This window comes from Glycine max, chromosome 12 (genome assembly GCF_000004515.6).
Source record: "Glycine max cultivar Williams 82 chromosome 12, Glycine_max_v4.0, whole genome shotgun sequence".
NCBI lineage: Eukaryota > Viridiplantae > Streptophyta > Magnoliopsida > Fabales > Fabaceae > Glycine > Glycine max.
The window spans coordinates 1,075,253-1,093,163 of NC_038248.2; the positions used below are offsets into that span (position 1 = coordinate 1,075,253).

The 17,911-nt window shown below is 32.8% G+C and overlaps 2 protein-coding genes across 5 annotated transcripts; both read left to right on the forward strand.

The window, feature by feature from the left end:
- Nucleotides 1-116: 116 nt before the first annotated feature.
- LOC100781187 (uncharacterized) lies at nt 117-8,512 on the forward strand. 4 transcript variants are annotated; one of them, XM_014764405.3, is made up of 12 exons: nt 117-692; nt 1,065-1,130; nt 1,691-2,539; nt 2,827-2,912; nt 3,013-3,107; nt 3,293-3,595; nt 3,771-4,283; nt 4,540-5,233; nt 5,347-5,577; nt 5,689-5,813; nt 6,454-6,824; nt 7,252-8,512. In XM_014764405.3, exons 2-12 carry the CDS (start codon nt 1,128-1,130, stop codon nt 8,284-8,286), a joined length of 4,305 nt encoding a protein of 1,434 aa, XP_014619891.1. In that variant the 5' UTR covers nt 117-692; nt 1,065-1,127; the 3' UTR covers nt 8,287-8,512. The 4 variants fall into 4 exon arrangements, with proteins under 4 accessions (XP_014619891.1, XP_014619892.1, XP_014619893.1 ...); XM_014764406.3 differs by lacking the exon at nt 117-692 and having other exon boundaries at nt 1,059-1,144; XM_014764407.2 differs by lacking the exon at nt 117-692 and having other exon boundaries at nt 1,100-1,144; nt 1,764-2,539.
- Nucleotides 8,513-14,231: 5,719 nt separating this feature from the next.
- Nucleotides 14,232-16,497, forward strand: LOC100500201 (alcohol dehydrogenase-like). The gene is given in 7 exon segments (NM_001251466.2): nt 14,232-14,334; nt 14,489-14,631; nt 14,787-14,824; nt 14,968-15,370; nt 15,475-15,711; nt 15,846-16,004; nt 16,117-16,497. Coding segments are annotated over 7 exon segments (1,128 nt in total). The 5' UTR covers nt 14,232-14,300; the 3' UTR covers nt 16,231-16,497.
- The last annotated feature ends 1,414 nt before the right edge of the window (nt 16,498-17,911 follow it).

The following is a 17,911-nucleotide window of genomic DNA, read 5'->3' on the forward strand; positions in this document are numbered from 1 at the left end:
ACGTGCAAGCTGTACCTTTCATTTGTTTTTTATTTTAAAGTTTTTAAAACAAACAGTAACCGATAATTAAAAATAAAAAAGTAAAAAAGAATCTTACGTGGGAAAACCCGTATAGAATCTGCCAGGAAAAAAAAATGAAGGCCGAAAATGAAATTGTAGGTTTTTGCATTTACTTTTTTTTGCGCTGGTTTTAATTTTGTAAAAAAATTTCAGAGAGAGTGAAAGCAAAATTTCTGGAGCAAGAAGAGAAAACCCATCTGAAACCCACACAGAATACAAAACAGAGAGAGAGAGAGAGAGAGAGAGAGAGAGAGAGAGAGAGAGTTAGAGAGCGTTTGGTTAAATGTAATTCTCGTGAGAAAAAAAATTCCACTTCAGAGATTTATTCTTTCGCCGCTTCAGATCACAGACAGAGAAAAAATTATGTGTTGATGTGCTAATTTATTAATTATTCATAAATGCAAAAGGATTGTATCAGATCCTCTTAAATTTCATTTTGTATATCCTTGAATTCGCATTCAGTTGGTGGTCGTTACGGCTAGTCGAAGCTCTGATTTTCCTGTTAATTCCAAGAGAGGTTTTTGCGACTCGAAACGACGTCGCATAAGACACTTTGCGCTTGATTATCATAAGCAATGGCTCAACGTTAGGGAAGCCTGAGCAATGCGACCAACGTGGTTTGGAAGGAAGAGGCATGTCAATTCATTTCTTGTTAGGGTTTTTATTCTTATTATTCGGAATTTTTTCATCGATTTTTTTGTATAATTCTCTCGGATTTTTGCTTTCCGTTGCATTGATACAAGAACATTGGAGAACATGGGTTCCTTTTCTCGTAGCTAATTCAGTGTGTTTTAGGGTTTGATTTGTCAGTTGGAGGGATTTTGGGATTTGTAAGAGATTTTTGCTTTTTTGCGTCATTGGTTGACTGACTAGACCTGGCATTTTTAGTTGGTTCCAATTTTGCAATCACTGATTTAGTTTTCTGTGTTTTTACATGCTTGCTATTTATTGTTGCAAGTGATAGTTGTTAATGTGGTTTGAATTTCCTTTGTAGATGACACCAGTTTTGAGAGGAGTTTTCATATGCAAAGACCTCAATATAGAGTAATCACGATGTTCAAGAGAATATGGTGAGATATACAGGGTAATTCACAGCCTGTCCTATTTCTTCTCTTATTTCAAGCCGTTTTTGTAAATAGATCTGAAATAGTAACCTTATTTGGATCACATTATCTAATAAGTTTGTTTTCTCTCCATTATTTTCCTCTTCTTGCTTGATGGGACAATTGAATGCTTTTGATGATTGCGCAAGTTGCTTTGAGGGTCTGACTACTTTAGATGCTCAAATCTTGGTTACTCACAATTTTCTTGGAAACTGGAAAGTAGTTGCGTTCTTAAAGTTCTTCCATTAGTATTTTCTATATCTTCACTATCATACCATTATTTATGATTATGTTTTCCTCTCCTAAGTAGTAGAGCAATATAAACATTGGAAGCAACAACCAACAATCTTCCTTTTCTACTATTTTGTGACGCCGGTGTTTTAGTTAAGGTGCAAAATTTTTACAGTCGACTGGAGGGAGTCTTAGGCTTGTAAAATGAATTAGCAAGAGCTAATTTCCTTATAGTGGGAATCTGAATTGAAGGTTTTATCTTTTTTCTTTTTTAAAGCATACTTTGTTTATTTTAGGTATCACTCAAATCTGGAAAGAAATTTGTCAAACATTCTATGATTCGGAACGCTGATATGAGACTCGAATCAGGGACTTGTAATGTGTGCTCAGCTGCTTGTTCATCTTGCATGCATCTTAACCAAGCTCTCATGGGGTCTAAGGCTGAAGAATTCTCTGATGAAAACTGTCGCTTAGGGGAGGCTAATCAGTATTGTAATGAGAGTGATAGATCTTCTCTTGGGAGCAGAGCTTGTGAAAGGTTGAAGCATGGTGTCAGTGAAACCAGTCACAGGCCTAGTGTTTCTTCCACTCAAGATTCTCTATCTGAAAATGCTGAGAACAGTCAAGCCTTATCAGAGAAGTATCAGGATTCCAAGTGTTTAGAAAGTCTAGATGATAGCACTTCATGTATCAGTAGGACCAGTAATGCTAATTTAGCGAGCAGTAGCTATCAAATAAATACAGACAAAATAAATATATCTTGTAGTTCAACTTCAGTTAGTCACTTAGTGGCAGAAGGATCTGGAAATGGGCCATCTGTTGACATGTCTAGTTTGTCAGAATGTTGTATGGAAAATGTTGACTCATCATTGACCAAAGAGAGAGTACCTATTATTGTTCCTGGCGAAAAATCTCTGGCAGATAAGGAAAACCTAAATAATGGTACAGCCAAGGTTTCTATAGAAATATGTCAAAAGTCAGAAGCAGATACTGAAAATAATTTTGATGTTGCTGAAGATGTTGATCTTAAATTTTCTGCCCATGATGGACTGCATGAGAAGGTTGAGGAGCTGGTTAAATCACCTGGCAGGGCTGAACCTCAATCGGAAGATGAGAGTGATGAATCAGATGTTGTTGAGCATGATGTGAGTACATTTCCTTTCATTATTTTAGTTTGTTTTTCATCAAAATTAAACTTGATGGAGATGAAAATGGGAGAAGTAAAATGTAATAGTTTGAAATTTGGATGAAGATAGATATATGCATGCTCAATTATTTTGAGGCCTGTGGTAATGCCAAACAATCAACCCAGTTTATAAATATTCCACATACTCCTTTTCATAATCTCTTTACCATAATTGTTGTTTTTCTTCTCGTAAACTTTTCTGATGTTGCTTATTGAGTTTGTTTCCCCTAATTGACTGGGAAATAGGTAAAAGTATGTGACATCTGTGGAGATGCTGGTCGTGAGGATCTACTTGCCATATGTAGTAGGTGCAGTGATGGTGCAGAACACACGTATGTTCAAGATCCTTTTATATTACCTCTTCTTATCTTCTATCACATTTTTGCATGGTTCTTTTTAGCTAAAATGAAACTTAACATTATCTATGAATAGCTACTGCATGCGGGAAATGCTTGAGAAGGTCCCTGAAGGGGACTGGTTATGTGAAGAATGCAAGTGTGCGGAGGAGACTGCAAATCAAAAGCTAGGTAAGTTTGAGGTTGTTTCTATACAGCATTTTTTATTTTTTAAAAAATTGTGCATGATATTGAAAATGAGTGTCCTTCAATCTGTGAAATTCTGCAGCCTTTATTATTACTGTAGTTTGGGTAGCACAAGTTTTCAAGAGCCCATATCGGTGCTGACAAATTTGTGAAATTTAATTGTGGTTTAGATATTGAAGAAAAAAAAAATCATGAAGTTCGTTCAACTTCACGAATTTCTGGCAAAAGACCTTCTCAAAGCATGGAAATAGCTACAGCAGCAAAAAGGCAAGCTCTTGGATCGAGCACAGGATCACCAAAGGCATCAAGCCCCAAGAGAATAGTCCCACTGTTGCGGGAATCTTCATTCAAGAGCATGGATAAAGGAAAGATGAAATCTGGTCAACAGATCCCCATGTGTAACCACCTCGGTGGCAATGACACAGAACTTGCCCGTTCTCTATCCACTGTCCCTCGGGGTCAAAATGCAAGGAGTATGGATTTATTTGACATCTATTGAGCTTCATTACAATGTTCTACTTTATTTTCTTTGTTCCTTTGATCCTTATAAGCAGCTATGGATTCCATGGCAAACATATCTTGTCTCCTATTTCCCTGAGTTTCATCTTTTCGTTTATTTAAAGCCTGATTTTTTGTTCCTATGAATAGGTACATTGCTGAAATCTAATTCATTCAACAACTTCAATTCCAAGCCAAGAGTCAAACTTGTTGATGAAGTTATTCCCCAAAAGCAGAAAGGGGGTGTTGAACATATTTCTAAGAATATGGAGACACCTGCTGGAATGATAAGCAAATCAATGTCATTCAAATCCTCGAATTTGGGTCGTTCAATTGCTGTTGAATCAAAAGTTAAAATGATGTCTTCTAAACCTGGAACTGCTCGGGATTTGAAAGCATCAAGACATACAAAAGATTCTGCTTCATTTGACAGGAAATTTCTGTCTAAGATTGATCGACCTGTCATTTGTTCAACCATGGTTAGTTCTGTTGTTTCCACATCAAAGGGTGATCAGAAGCTTACACCGCATGGCGAAACTGCTAAACCTTCTACAGTCAACAACAATCGAGAGTTTAAGGTCAACCAAGATGGAAAATTATATTCATCATCGAAATCTATCAATAATACAAGCAGTAAAAGTCCAGAACCTCAAGTTAGTTCAGGTGTGACTGTGATCTCGATTGGAAGCATATTATTCTTGTTATATTATTTTAATTTTTCAACCTTCTTTTAAATGGTTCAGTTAGCTGCTTTTGAAATTTCAGTTTTCTATGTGGTAACAGCATTTTCTATGAATTTTTCTCATATTTTAATTTTAGTAGGAACATCTTCCAATGATGGATTTTGTGCTTGGAACTAAGTGGACTATGTTTTCTGCAAAGATGATTTCTTATTTAGTTATTGTTTTGAATTTTGCAGATAGAACATCAACAAGTGTCGATGAAACTCAACAGGATAGGCTGCCTCGATCACAAGATACAGCTAATCAGGTTGACAAAACTAAAGATAGTTCTAGTGATCATGTGACATCAGGTGTTACTAATGCTTCAAAAAGCTCATTCTGTCGTAAATGTAAGGATTTTGGCCATGCTACAGAATGTTGTACAGTTAGTGGTACGCAGGAATTTGGTGCTGAATCATCAGTCATTGCCACAAGTAGTTCAAAAGATGAGATGCATGAGGGAAATAGATTGAAAGCTGCAATCCAGGCAGCTTTGCTTAGAAGGCCTGAAATACACAAGAGGAAAGAAGCTCCTGACCAAACTAATGAGTTTCCTACATCAAGCACTGGTTTGAAACGAGAAGTCACTTCTCAAAAGCAAGTGTTGGTTTCCAGCACTTTGAAGAATGGTATATCTGCTGAAGAAAGCAATATGAAGCAGGAAATCATTGAGAATTCTACATTTGAAACCTCCAAATGTCCATCTGCCAATGATCTGAAACAACTTGAATTTTGTAGAACTGATGTTTGCTCTCAGCTGAGAAAGTCGGATTCTGCTGGTCCCACTTCTGGAAAGCCTGTAGTGAGAGACGACTTTCCCAATAATGCCATGGAAATATCAAGTATTCTTTCAAAGATGTCAGTCATTCCAGAATATGAGTGCATCTGGCAGTATGTAACATCTTACGATGAGCTAGTTTATCTTTTGTTCTGGATTGCTCTTGTTGTATTACTGTTCATGTTTTGCCATCAAGTGTGTTTTATGAGTTTTGTTGTTCATGCAGGGGTGTCTTTGTGGTGCATAGAAATGGAATGCCTCCTGACTTGTATACTGGAATTCAAGCACATTTATCTGCATGTGCTTCCCCTAAGGTTCATGAGGTAGTGAAGAAATTTTTACCTGAAGTTTCGCTAAATGAAGTTTCTCGTTTGAGCGTATGGCCTTCACAATTTCATCAAGGTGGTGCTAAGGAAGATAATATTGCTCTTTACTTCTTTGCCAGAGACATTGAAAGGCAAGAATATGAATATCACTCTTCTATTGAGAGTAGGCTTTGAAATGCAAACATATTTCTTTGTTTCCTATCTTGTAATTATTTTCCTTTTTTAACCATTTTCTATTACAGTTATGAGAGGTACTACAAGGGTCTATTGGATCACATGATTAGAAATGATTTAGCTCTTAGGGGGACTTTTGATGGTGTTGAACTTCTCATATTTGCATCTAATCAGCTTCTGGAAGATTCACAACGTAAGAAATTATTCTAGACTGTTGCTAAACAATCCCTGATAGTAGGTAGCTTGCACATGATGTGTCTGGGTTTGGTGTTGGGTTGAAGTTTATGCCTGCATTAATGTTCAAATTCTCTAGAAATTAAGTTCATATGCAATTTTGCAATGTCTTGGACAAAGACAATGGAAATTGTATCTTACAAAGAGTTGCTTACATTTGTTTTATATTGTATTTTAGATTTTTTTTTGTTATAAATGATATAGCTATTTGTGGAGACTTTTCTGTATTTATACCTGATGCTGGTTGGTAATGCCCCCATTCATTTTGAATTAGAATTCTATATGTTATTTTATAAGATGTTGGAATTCTTAACACGACTCATCTGGATGAAATACATGAAGGTCATAAAGACTGGTAGTGCTTTATACTGAATTTGGTTTTGGACTGAAGTGATGATTTGTTGTGCATCTAGTTGGCATTTGCTTGTTGATAGTGTTATGCTTTGGCCTGTGAATTTTCTCCCTTTTGGTCATTGGTGGAGTGTGCTCGCTGCTCAGTTTGGGCTGCTTGACAGTTTACTTGCATGAAATTATAAATGCTCATCTATGTAGCAAGGTTTTTCTTAATAAAAAAATCAATTGCTTAAACCGTCTTGCAGGTTGGAATATGTTATTTTTCCTATGGGGTATATTCAGAGGGAGGAGGATCAATCACTTGGATTCCACAAAAAAGATATGTATTCCCAGTTTGAATGTGATGCCAAATGAGAAAGATTTTCCAACTGCTGTAATGACTTTGTCTGAAACTCAGTGTTCACCTAAGCACATGGATAAAGAGTCCATTGACCAAGGTCACAATATGGTTAGTAGGAATTTTGATGGCAAAGAAACTATTTTTGACCAGACACATTTGGGTTTACAAGTAAACTTAGAGAGACAAGACACTAGAATCAACACCAAATCTACATTAGGGATTCCGACCATCAGTACACAAATTTGTCAAGAAGTGAATTCCACTGGTTCGTCCCTGGTAATGTTTTTATCCTTAAATATGTTGCTTGATAGATTCAAGAGTTTCTGTTTGCCATTTGATAAAGATCTGCTTACATTCTGTCAATATTGTGACCTGAACTTCTTCTGTAATAATTGAGTTAGAAATTCTATTTTGATCTTTTGGATTGTATAGAGTATAGACTATGTACAGATTAGTTTTTATAAATTGTTTTATGCTTGGATGATTCTACAATGAGGTTAAGTTGTTAATTATATAAACTTGCCCATCATTCAATTATTATACACAAGGAAAGATTAAAACATAGTAAAACAGGAAAATGCTACTATGAGATTTCATGTTAACCACTTTTTAGGAGGAGAGAAAACAAGTTATAAGTGTTTTATGAAGTGTCCTGCTGCTATTCATCTCATTGTTTTTTTTTTAATATTTTTGGTTTGTGCAGAGAGACAGTGTACCAAAGCATCGACAATACATAAAGTCTAAACCTCCTGAAGCAATGGGAACTAGTGTAAGTAGTAGGATTGTGGAAACAAAAACTAATCATGATATTTCTGTTAAGCAAGAGAACTCTTTGTCTTCGGGGATCCATTCCGTTGGTTGCCAAGAGATAGATACTGCAAGCAATATCAGTAAGGATAAAATTTTGGACAGAACAAACAATGGTGAGAATCAGCAAAGGCCTAAACGGAAACAGATGGAAGATGATCTCGATATTAACGTGGAGGCAACGTTTCAGAGAGACCTGACTGTGAAAGCCGTCAACTGTCAGCTACCTAATGATAAAAAAGTTAAGCATATAGATCTTTCAGATACAGTTGTGGAGGCTTCTGCAGTTAGTTGTCAGAAAATGCCTTGGAATGAGGTAAATGGCAAATTTGAAGACAGAGAAAGTTATAGCAGGGAGCTGCGAACAAGTTTTGGTGGAATTCACGGATGTTATGATTCTGGAGCCTGGGAATCTTTTAATGGTAGTTCTGCATCACTTGTAAATGATCTTGGTTCCTGTTCTTTAGGGGAGGACAAACGGTGTAAAGAACCTTGTGATGAGAAAATCATCCACGAGGACTTTGGAGCGATGGAAAGAACCTTCTTTCCTGTTGATACTCGTAAAAAAAATGACTTGGGGATGGTGCTGAATAGCGAGTCACTGAATGAACCTCGTGAGTACGTGGACCAAGTTCAAGTTGGGATTCCAAATCTAGAGCTTGGTTTGGGGGGTGAAACGAAACCCTCACACAAGGGTATGCTGCCTTTCTTTGTTGGTGCGGTTCACAAGAAAAATAACCAGGAAAAGATTCCAGAAATATTGACATACGAGCGAGAGGATGAGAACGTTGCTGCATCTCTTTCCCTGTCTCTATCTTTTCCATCTTCAAACAAGGAACACGTCAAACCTGTTCCAAAAGCTGAGCCTTTGCCGGGTGGGCATAATGTGAATTCGCCGTATCTTCTTTTTAGGAGATTCACGGACAAATAAATATGCTGAGTTGCTAGTTCTAAACATGTACATTATCTTGTTCCATCATGTATGTAATCGTCCAGTGAGTCCTTATACAAAGGAGACGTCCAACTGTTCATGTGCCCAGCAAAATAGTATAAGTTTTTTCTTTTTACTTCTTTGTTAAATACATGCTTTTGTACTGTCTTTTTGGTTTCAGAACGCATAGCTACGGCTATTTGTATATAGAGAGAATTTCAGCCGATATAATTTCATTAATGTTAGGACATTGCGGATGACTATTTTTTATGACAGGGTTTCCTTTGTTCCTTGCTTCATCATCGCTCTTTCCAGTTGTAATTAATGAGCACTAAGTGAATTTGTTTACTAAATTTTTCTGTTACGTTGACCGCGTAGAATCACTGCATGATATTGAAGTCTGTTGGTTCTAGGTATCATCATGTCCGACCTGAAATTAGGCTATTGTGAGCAAATTTTTGTATTCATTCTCCAACGTCACCCTATTTTTTCTAATCTCTTTATTTTTCATCACGTCTTTTATCATATCTTTCACTTGCTCTTTTTTTTGTTACCTTTCCTTTCTTATTTCTCTCTTTCCTCCTCTTATTCACTTAATTCTTTTGGTGTAGATGTTGAACTTTTTCCTATACTTTAATGCTGTCATGCTGTTCTTGGAAAGAGAGGACCAAGCATTAAACAAAAAAAAAAAGATAAGCCAACTTAATTCTGCAATTGATGATGTTTCTTCACGTTTGAGAGGTGGCAAAAACGTACCTTCTGCATAGCTCGGAAGTGATCCCGTAAGTGGAAGCTTAGCATGTGAGGTCTTTCCTGTTGATTTTTGTTTGTTGCTCTGATGTCGGTGATACTATTAAGAAATTGATGATTATCTTTTCCACACAGTTTTTATTTTATTTTATTTCAATTCTGTTTTGCCGGACTATTCTGCACTATTTCCTTCCCCTCCCCCCTCCTTTCCCCTACTTCAATTGTGAATTAGTGTGGGTGAGTAATTGGATTTGAAGAGAAATTTAGTTAGTATTTGAAAAACTTCTCTAAAAAATAAGTTTATGATCAAACTTAATATAAAACTACTAATAACGCAGGACATTTGTTTTTGTTTTACTATAACGTGCTTTTAATTCTTAAGGACACTAATAGCATGTTTAGATTCACTTTTTAGACGTGATTTTTAACATGTCAGATGTAAGAAATAGTTATAAACAAGTGCGTATTTGATTCAGTATCTCGGACCCATATTTTATGAATAATTAAGTCAATTGATACAAAAACAATTATTTATTGATCTGCTTTGGTAATGTGCGTCCAAACCGATCAGGCAGGGATTCAAACATGGGGAAAGTCACATTTGGTTGAAACCAATTACCGATGATTTTATTTATTTATTGTGCAAGGGTTTGGCCCTTTTTCTGAACAAGTTCATAAATCTTATCTATATTCTTTATGGTTCCGAAAGTAAATATTTATTTCCAGTTTTTTTTTTCTTTTCTATTTTTTAACAGCAAATTGTAGTTGTTAATATTTTTAGTTTTTATCATCAAAGAAGTTGAGTTGTTTTCTATGATTTGATAATTATTGATAACTGAGATTCGTATGATTTGTTATTTCCGTTAATCCATGCACATTTTTTTTTCTCTGTTGTCCTTCTAGACTTGTGCATTCCTAACATTGCATTTTGTATATACAGGGAACAGGGAAAACAATAGTAATTAGTGTAGGAGCTGAACCTATTTTGCCAGTAGGTCTTTTTGCCATTCTGCATGGTAGAACTTTGAAAGGTACTCTTTTTGGAGGGCTAAAAGCCGTATCAGACCTTTCAATTGTAGCTGAGAAATGCCAGAAAAAGGTTATCCTCTAGACATTTAATCGTAACGGATTCACTTGTCTATGTTTTTTAATCCTGGTGTTCAAGTGTCTAATAATGATGATGGTGGACTTTAACAGGAATTTCCTCTTCAAGAACTCTTCACCCATGAAGTCACATTGGCCGATATAAACAAAGCATTTGAGCTAGTAAAACAACCCAATTGTGTCAAAGTTGTCATCAATATGTCATAGTAGCAATTGTTTCTAGTGAAACAACCCAATGGTGTGTCTCAGTGTGAGTGTTATTTATTTCATTCTATTTTCTCTGGAGCTTTTATTTATATTTAAAATAAATGAGGTGGTGGTCCCGTAAATTTCGAGTGGGCACACGTAAGTTTCTGAATTCATCATAACTTCTTTTCAAATATAAACTTCAGTTCAATGGAACGTGAAATGTTCAAAAAGATATTTTAAATGTGGTTGCAAAATATTTATTTTCTCCTTTTCCTTTTATCTGATCGATTTGGTTAAAAACAACAACTAAAAGTATATACGATACAGTATAAGTGAGTTAGGTCTACGGCTTTATAGATGGCGTATATTTGATTCTTGTATAGATTTCAGGAAGAAAGTCAATATTTCCCTCATAACTTGAAGAGAGACAGGGGAGTTAAAAATTAAAACATTGTAATGGATTATGCTCACCTGTAAGACGAGTTCTTCTTAAATATCCATCAATATAGCTCGAAGAGAGACGGAGTACTAATTAAAGTTTATTTGTTATTTATTGTGCAACAATATAAATAAAAGTTAAAAAGTAATATAAAACAAAAAATACTCACTTTCTTAGCTTGGATCAGTACATGTTTACATTTTTGGTGTGCACCATGTTTAACGTGCTTAAGAAATTCAATTTTGTTTGCTGGTTATGGACTAGATTTAATTATTTTGAGAGAAATCATTACTTATTAAAGAGTTTTTTTTTATTTTTTTAGAAAGTTAACGAAAAAATTATTATTTTGTAGACGCGGGTTTGGACCATTCTGTCAACCTGAACTTTTCTAACCTATGAAGAAAAGTTTTTGTTATATCCACTCCCCTTTTTTTTTGCCAAGTACACTTCCCTTTCCCTTTTTCAAAAGTCAAATTACGTAAATGACCTTTTTCTTTCAAAATCTCACGCTGAGACACTCCCCTTGTATTTTATCCCATTCTTCTTCCCCAAATTTGTTTGCTCGCTCACGGCAGAGGCACTCCCCCTCTCGGTAAAGTCATTTTGTGGGTGCTGCAAGCCCTCTTAAACCCTAGCATGTTGGGTTTCAATTTGAAACCACAACCAACAAAGTTTTTGTCAATTCAGCGAGACAAATAGCTTCTTCTGCATTGGGTTCCTATCTGCACCACCCGAAGTTATTCATCCCAATTTAATTCACCATTTACGTCATCATATCGTGAATTCTCTAATTGCTCACTAAACGACACTGTGAATACTGAATAGGGAAAACTTAACTCCTTTGCCTATTCTCCCTCTTCCTCTCTGACGACCTGTGACGTCACCGTGAACATCCAATACAATGGTTTTTGGAAAATGTGTTTATTTGTAAATTACAGAATGTAGTTTTTGGAATATTATATTTTGTAATCTGGCAAGTACTTTCCAAAATAGAAAATTTGATTGACAACTCACAACTCACAACTCACAACTCACAACTCACGTTGAATTTGTGAGAAAAAAATATGAATTTGATAATGTAAAATAAGGAGATCAAACTGAAAATTAGTCTGATAGCAGGAGAGCCAAAGGGTCTAACTTAAAAAAGAAGAAAAAAACACGATTATCACGTGACATTTGTCCAGTCATTAAATATAGCCTTCAAACCTTATCTTTTTTGACGGGTTTCGTTTCAAGCCTTATCTTTATATCTTTCAAGTTGTGATCCATTTCGGTTATAATTTTCGAAGGATTTGCACAAATATTTATTTATTAGAATAAATTACAACAATATATTTTGAAATTTTGGGTAATCACACAAGTATTTTATTTTTTTAATTATTACATTCACCTCTTTTACACAAGGGTGAAGGAGTGCTAGTTTAATATTTTAAAATATATAAGAAAATGTTAGTATAATATTTTAAAATTTTAAACAAAATTAATGTAGAAAAAAAGATAAAATTATATTTAATTTCATAATAGTTTTAAAAAATATTACTGTAATTTTTTTAATTTATTAATTACTGTATTATGTAATTTATTTTATCTATTTTGTTATCTTTCTGTCTCGTACTACTGCTTTCGTCATTTCTTTCTTTTCAGGAAGGTCGGGTCACTGCTACTTGCATTATTGTTGTACCTGTATGTTACTTTTGTCGTTTGATAGGTAGATATTTTTGCTTGATTTTGAGTATATTATTAGGATTTCGATTGCTAAGTTTACATGTATTGCAGTTCAGGAGGGATATCTTCCATACAAACAAAATCATTATAAGTTTAGCTTCAAAAAAGAGTTTACATGTATAGAAAATTTTATGTTAGTAGAGATTAATATTTTTATGAATTTTTTTTTTTTTATTAAAAAATACATTAGATTCACTTAAAAAAAATATAATTTTGGTTATCTTATTTAATCTAATATGTTTTTTTGATTTTTTCATTTTAAAATAAAAATATTTAATCTTCTAATTTAGATATTCTTAATATTTATTTTTCTCCCTAATGTTTTTGAATGTGTATTTTACACATTACTTACGCAACTAGTCAAAATATTCCTTTCAAACTATTATTTTACAATATTTATTTATACATTTGATCTACTAAACAACTTATTATTTTTTATCCATATTCTAAAGAGAAAAAGATTATGCCCCATTAAATTATCACATATAATTATGTATGGTAAGTTTATATTTTTATAATAATTTTAACTAAATGATAATGTGAAATTGGTTTATAGTATCATTACATGACCATTAAATTTAAGTCTAAAATTATAACTAAAAAACAATTTAATTTGATAAGAAATATATTTATTTTAGAGCTCATTTTATTTCTTCTTTTATTAAAAATTAACTTTAAAAATAATTTTTTGGATTTCATTTATTTTTTACGGTTTTAAAGAAAATCAAAATAAAAAATATATTATACTAGTAGTTATTTGAAAGCTTGTTTAGTACGTATTTTTTTTTTTTGGAAAAAACTATAACTGTAATTAGTTGTTGTAAAAATATACAGTATTCTATAACTATAAAAACATTAAAAAATATATAAAATTGTTAGAAAATATTTTGAGTTTGATTTTCATAAAGTATTATATAAAAAAATTATATTATGAAAATTTATTTCAAATACTCCATAAATAAAAATGGCATGTAATGCCACTTAACCTGACAAAACCCTGAATTGGGCAGAAAACTTTTCGGTGGAACACACAAATATTTTTCGAATAATTGTCAAACATTTATCTTATTTTATTATAATTAATCTGAAGTTACCCAATTAATAAATAATATTATATCTTAAATATATAATTAGAGGTTTGATTCCTTCCTATCTAGAACATGTTCTAATAGTTTGATTATTACAATACCATTAAACGGTTCCGAATTCGAGACATGACACAGGTTTAATTCCTATTTTTCGTATAAAAATATATATGTTAAGAATTAACTTGTTAAATAAATTTTATTATTTTAAGAAATTAATCCTATGGACCCAAAACTTTTTATTCCGAATTATATCAAATCCGATATTTTAAGAAATTAATTCGTCGTATCCAATCCGATCCCACATAATAATATTTTATTACGAATTATATCAATTTTGGACATACCTACTACAATATTTTTTAATAATTTTGAGTATATTATTCATCTTATTTTATACATTATACCTTTTTTTAGATTATAAATAAATTATATAAATTTACGAGTTTATTTTTGATATATTCTCATTGTTTTTTTTTTACAATTTTAACCAATTAATTTTTTAAAATAATTATTAGACAAAATAACAATCTTATTGTATATAAAAATACACGACTGAATAATAAAATCAATTAAATTCTAAGTTTGTTGTAAAAATAGAATTTTTCATTTGTTATTATTTTATATATAGTTTGCTATGCTTCCTTTTTGTTATGAAAAAGGGAGTGCCTGATAACCCATAACCGACCGCACCACCGTTTTCCTTTGCTTTGCGTTCTACAATGTCGAAAACCTCAGAGATTATTACATGCAAAGGTATCAATCAACCATCAAGCATGTATTATATATGTTTAAATACTTTCATTTTTCAGTTTTGTTATACAACTTTTTCTGTAGTATATTATATATAACATATCTCCAGTTCATTTTGTATAATTATATGTATGAATTTTTGGTTTGAGTATTGTAGCTGCTATTTGCTGGGGAATAGGAAAACCTGTGACTGTGGAAGAGATACAAGTAGACCCTCCCAAAGCCACCGAAGTTCGAGTTAAGATGCTTTGTGCCAGTATATGCTCCACAGACATCTCTAGCACAAAAGGATTCCCACATGTTAGAATCCTTTCAAACTCATGCTAATTTCACTTTCAGTTTCAGTTTGTTTTCTCTAAGAAAGAAAGAAAGAAAGAAAATCTATTTTCTTCACCGTTGTTCCACTATATATATAGTCTAGATTAATTACTTACCAAAAACAATCTAATTTGCAGACCAATTTTCCTATAGCACTTGGACACGAAGGAGTTGGGTAATGAATCTCAACAAACAGTACATTTGTTGTTACATTTTCCTATAAAAAATAATTAAGAGTCTCAAAATATTTTTGTTGTTACACTAACGTATCTATATATAGTTATCTACTAATAAGATCATGTGTTGCATTAATGGCAGTATTATAGAGAGTGTCGGTGATCAAGTAACGAATCTGAAAGAAGGGGATGTGGTAATTCCAACATACATAGGCGAGTGCCAAGAATGTGAGAATTGTGTTTCAGAAAAAACCAATTTGTGTATGACATACCCAGTAAGATGGACTGGTCTAATGCCAGATAACACTTCAAGGATGTCCATCCGAGGAGAGAGGATATACCATATTTTCAGTTGTGCTACATGGTCAGAATACATGGTTAGTGATGCCAACTACGTTCTCAAAGTTGATCCAACCATTGATCGAGCTCATGCCAGTTTCATCTCATGTGGCTTTTCAACTGGATTTGGAGCTGCTTGGAAGGAAGCCAAGGTTGAAAGTGGATCCACTGTAGCTGTTTTTGGTCTTGGGGCTGTTGGATTAGGGGTATGAGTAAAATAATCTTAGATATATATGTTAGTATTTTTGTTCTAACTTTGTGGCTTCAAGTTTGATTCAGGATGAGAATGACCTTGTGGCTTGTGCTGCAGGCTGTAATTGGATCCAAAATGCAGGGAGCAAGTAGGATAATTGGAATTGACACAAACGAGAACAAGAGAGCAAAAGGAGAAGCTTTTGGAATAACTGACTTTATAAATCCGGGTGATTCTAATAAATCTGCTTCAGAATTGGTCAAGGAACTAAGTGGTGGAATGGGTGCCGACTATTCTTTTGAGTGTACTGGAGTTTCCACTTTACTCTCTGAATCCTTGGAAGCCACAAAAATTGTAAGTTTCACCTTATCAAAAACAGTTCGGTTCTTTGGTTTGGTCCAATAATTGTTGATTTATTCCATTAATACATGCACATTAGTTTTCTTTCTCGTCCAATAATTACCATTTTTTTTTGGTATATACTACAGGGAACAGGTAAAGCAATAGTAATAGGTGTAGGAATTGAAATTACTTTGCCATTGGGTCTTTTTGCCATTCTGCTTGGTAGAACTTTGAAAGGTTCTGTTTTTGGAGGACTCAGGGCCATTTCAGACCTTTCCATTTTAGCTGACAAAGGCCACAAAAAGGTTATGTATCCTCTAGACATTTAATTTAACCATAACGAATTCACTGTCTACTTTTTTCTTGGACATTTCTTATAATGGTATTGGACTATTTTTCCTTCTTTTTTTTTTACAGGAATTCCCTCTTCAAGAACTCTTCACCCATGAGGTCACATTAGCAGACATAAACAAAGCATTTGAGCTACTAAAACAACCCAATTGTGTCAAAGTTGTCATCAACATGCCATAGTCATATTAGCGCAATTGTAGGTAATCTTCGGCAAAGTTTGAAAAAGATTCACGTTTCACTCTTTATCAATTACCATTGTCTCTCTCTTTGTCCTTCTCTATGCATGTGTGTATGTGGAACCCAGATCCTCTGCCACGATCCTACCACCTACAATAGTATTTTGTCCGTTTCATTGATCCTACGACTATCCAAGTAAATCTTTCAGTAGTTGGATTAATTCAATGTCTGAGACTAATTTTACTGTATAATACGTACTGCATATGATAAGTTTACTCTTTCATTTTTTAAAAGCTAGAAGAATTAAAGGTACATATTTTAAAAGTTTGAAGATCAAATTCATCACTATGAAAACATAAAAATTTTGGTTTTATTTGACCAAAAATATAAGACTAGAAACATATTTCCTTTTTTTTCTTTTTTCGTTACAGAGGAGGGCTTAAGGTCCGAAAGCAAATAAACTAGAGGAAAGAACCATGGGGGACATGCATTGGTGGCCCTGTAAATTTCTGAACTCATCAAGACTTTTTTTAATATAAACTTCATTTCTTTTGAAAATATTACAAGAAATGTAGAATTTTCAAAGATATTTTAAGTGTGGTTAGAAAAATATTTTATTTTCTCATTTTCCTTTTTTCTACTTGAATTAGTTTCAAACAACACGTAATTAAAAGTTTACATGATATAGTTCATGGTTATCAAATTCGTTAATTCTTAGAAGTTTAAGAATTCCCTTGTTCTTTTATGAGTTGATTATTGAGTACTTTTTTTTTTATAAACTCTCATGCAAATTCTATAAACTTTAAATAAACTTGATAGACTCTCGAATTTATCATCGAATCAACGAGTTAGCAAGTTAAAAAAATTAAATAAAAATATAAGTCATTTTTTATTGTTTGCTGAATATTTAGCATTCAACATTCATTTAGTATGATATTCTTAAATATAAAATTCTTACTTTTAATAATATGAAATTCTTGTTCTCTAATAACATCAAACTCTTCATTAGAATAATCTATCACTCCTATAACTTCTATAAATTATTATTTAGTGATGATATATTATTACTAGACTTGATTATTTAAATATTTTGAACTTTATGATTTATTATTTTTTGTTAAAATATTTAATTAGTATGTTATTTATAAATATTTTATTATTTTTATATGAATATGAGTTGAATCTATGAAATTGTCTCAAATTTACATAAACTGTTTGAATTTGATAACCTTAATTCCCCGGAAGTATGCTAGGTCTAGGTCTTTCAAAGAAGATGCTGTACGTTTGATTCTTAGATTTCAAGAAAAAAAGTCATTATTTCCCTATAACTCGAAGACACGGACAAAGTTAAAAATTAAAATCTTGTACTGTATTATATCAGTTACTGATACGACAAATAAATTAGTCGTACAGATAATAATGAGTATCGTTTTCACAAGGATGTGATTTAACAACTAATATAATTAATTATCATTTTAAACGAGTGATGAAATTGAATTGTGTAACAAATGACTATCTTTTTTTAGATTTAGTTAAAGGCTAAAAATAAACAAAACAATTATAAGCAATACTAAAAATATTTATTTTAATTGGTTGAATTAACTACATGAATTTTTGTAAACTTTTTTATCTATCTTTGATTTTTACAAATAAAAAAAATTTTAAAAAATACTAAGCCAAGTCA

What these genes read in the sequence shown, in the direction of transcription:
- LOC100781187 (XM_014764405.3), top strand. An exon ending in CAGATGTTGTTGAGCATGAT is followed by an intron (nt 2,540 to 2,826) that starts GTGAGTACATTT and finishes ACTGGGAAATAG; the next exon opens with GTAAAAGTATGTGACATCTG. An exon ending in GACTGCAAATCAAAAGCTAG is followed by an intron (nt 3,108 to 3,292) that starts GTAAGTTTGAGG and finishes ATTGTGGTTTAG; the next exon opens with ATATTGAAGAAAAAAAAAAT.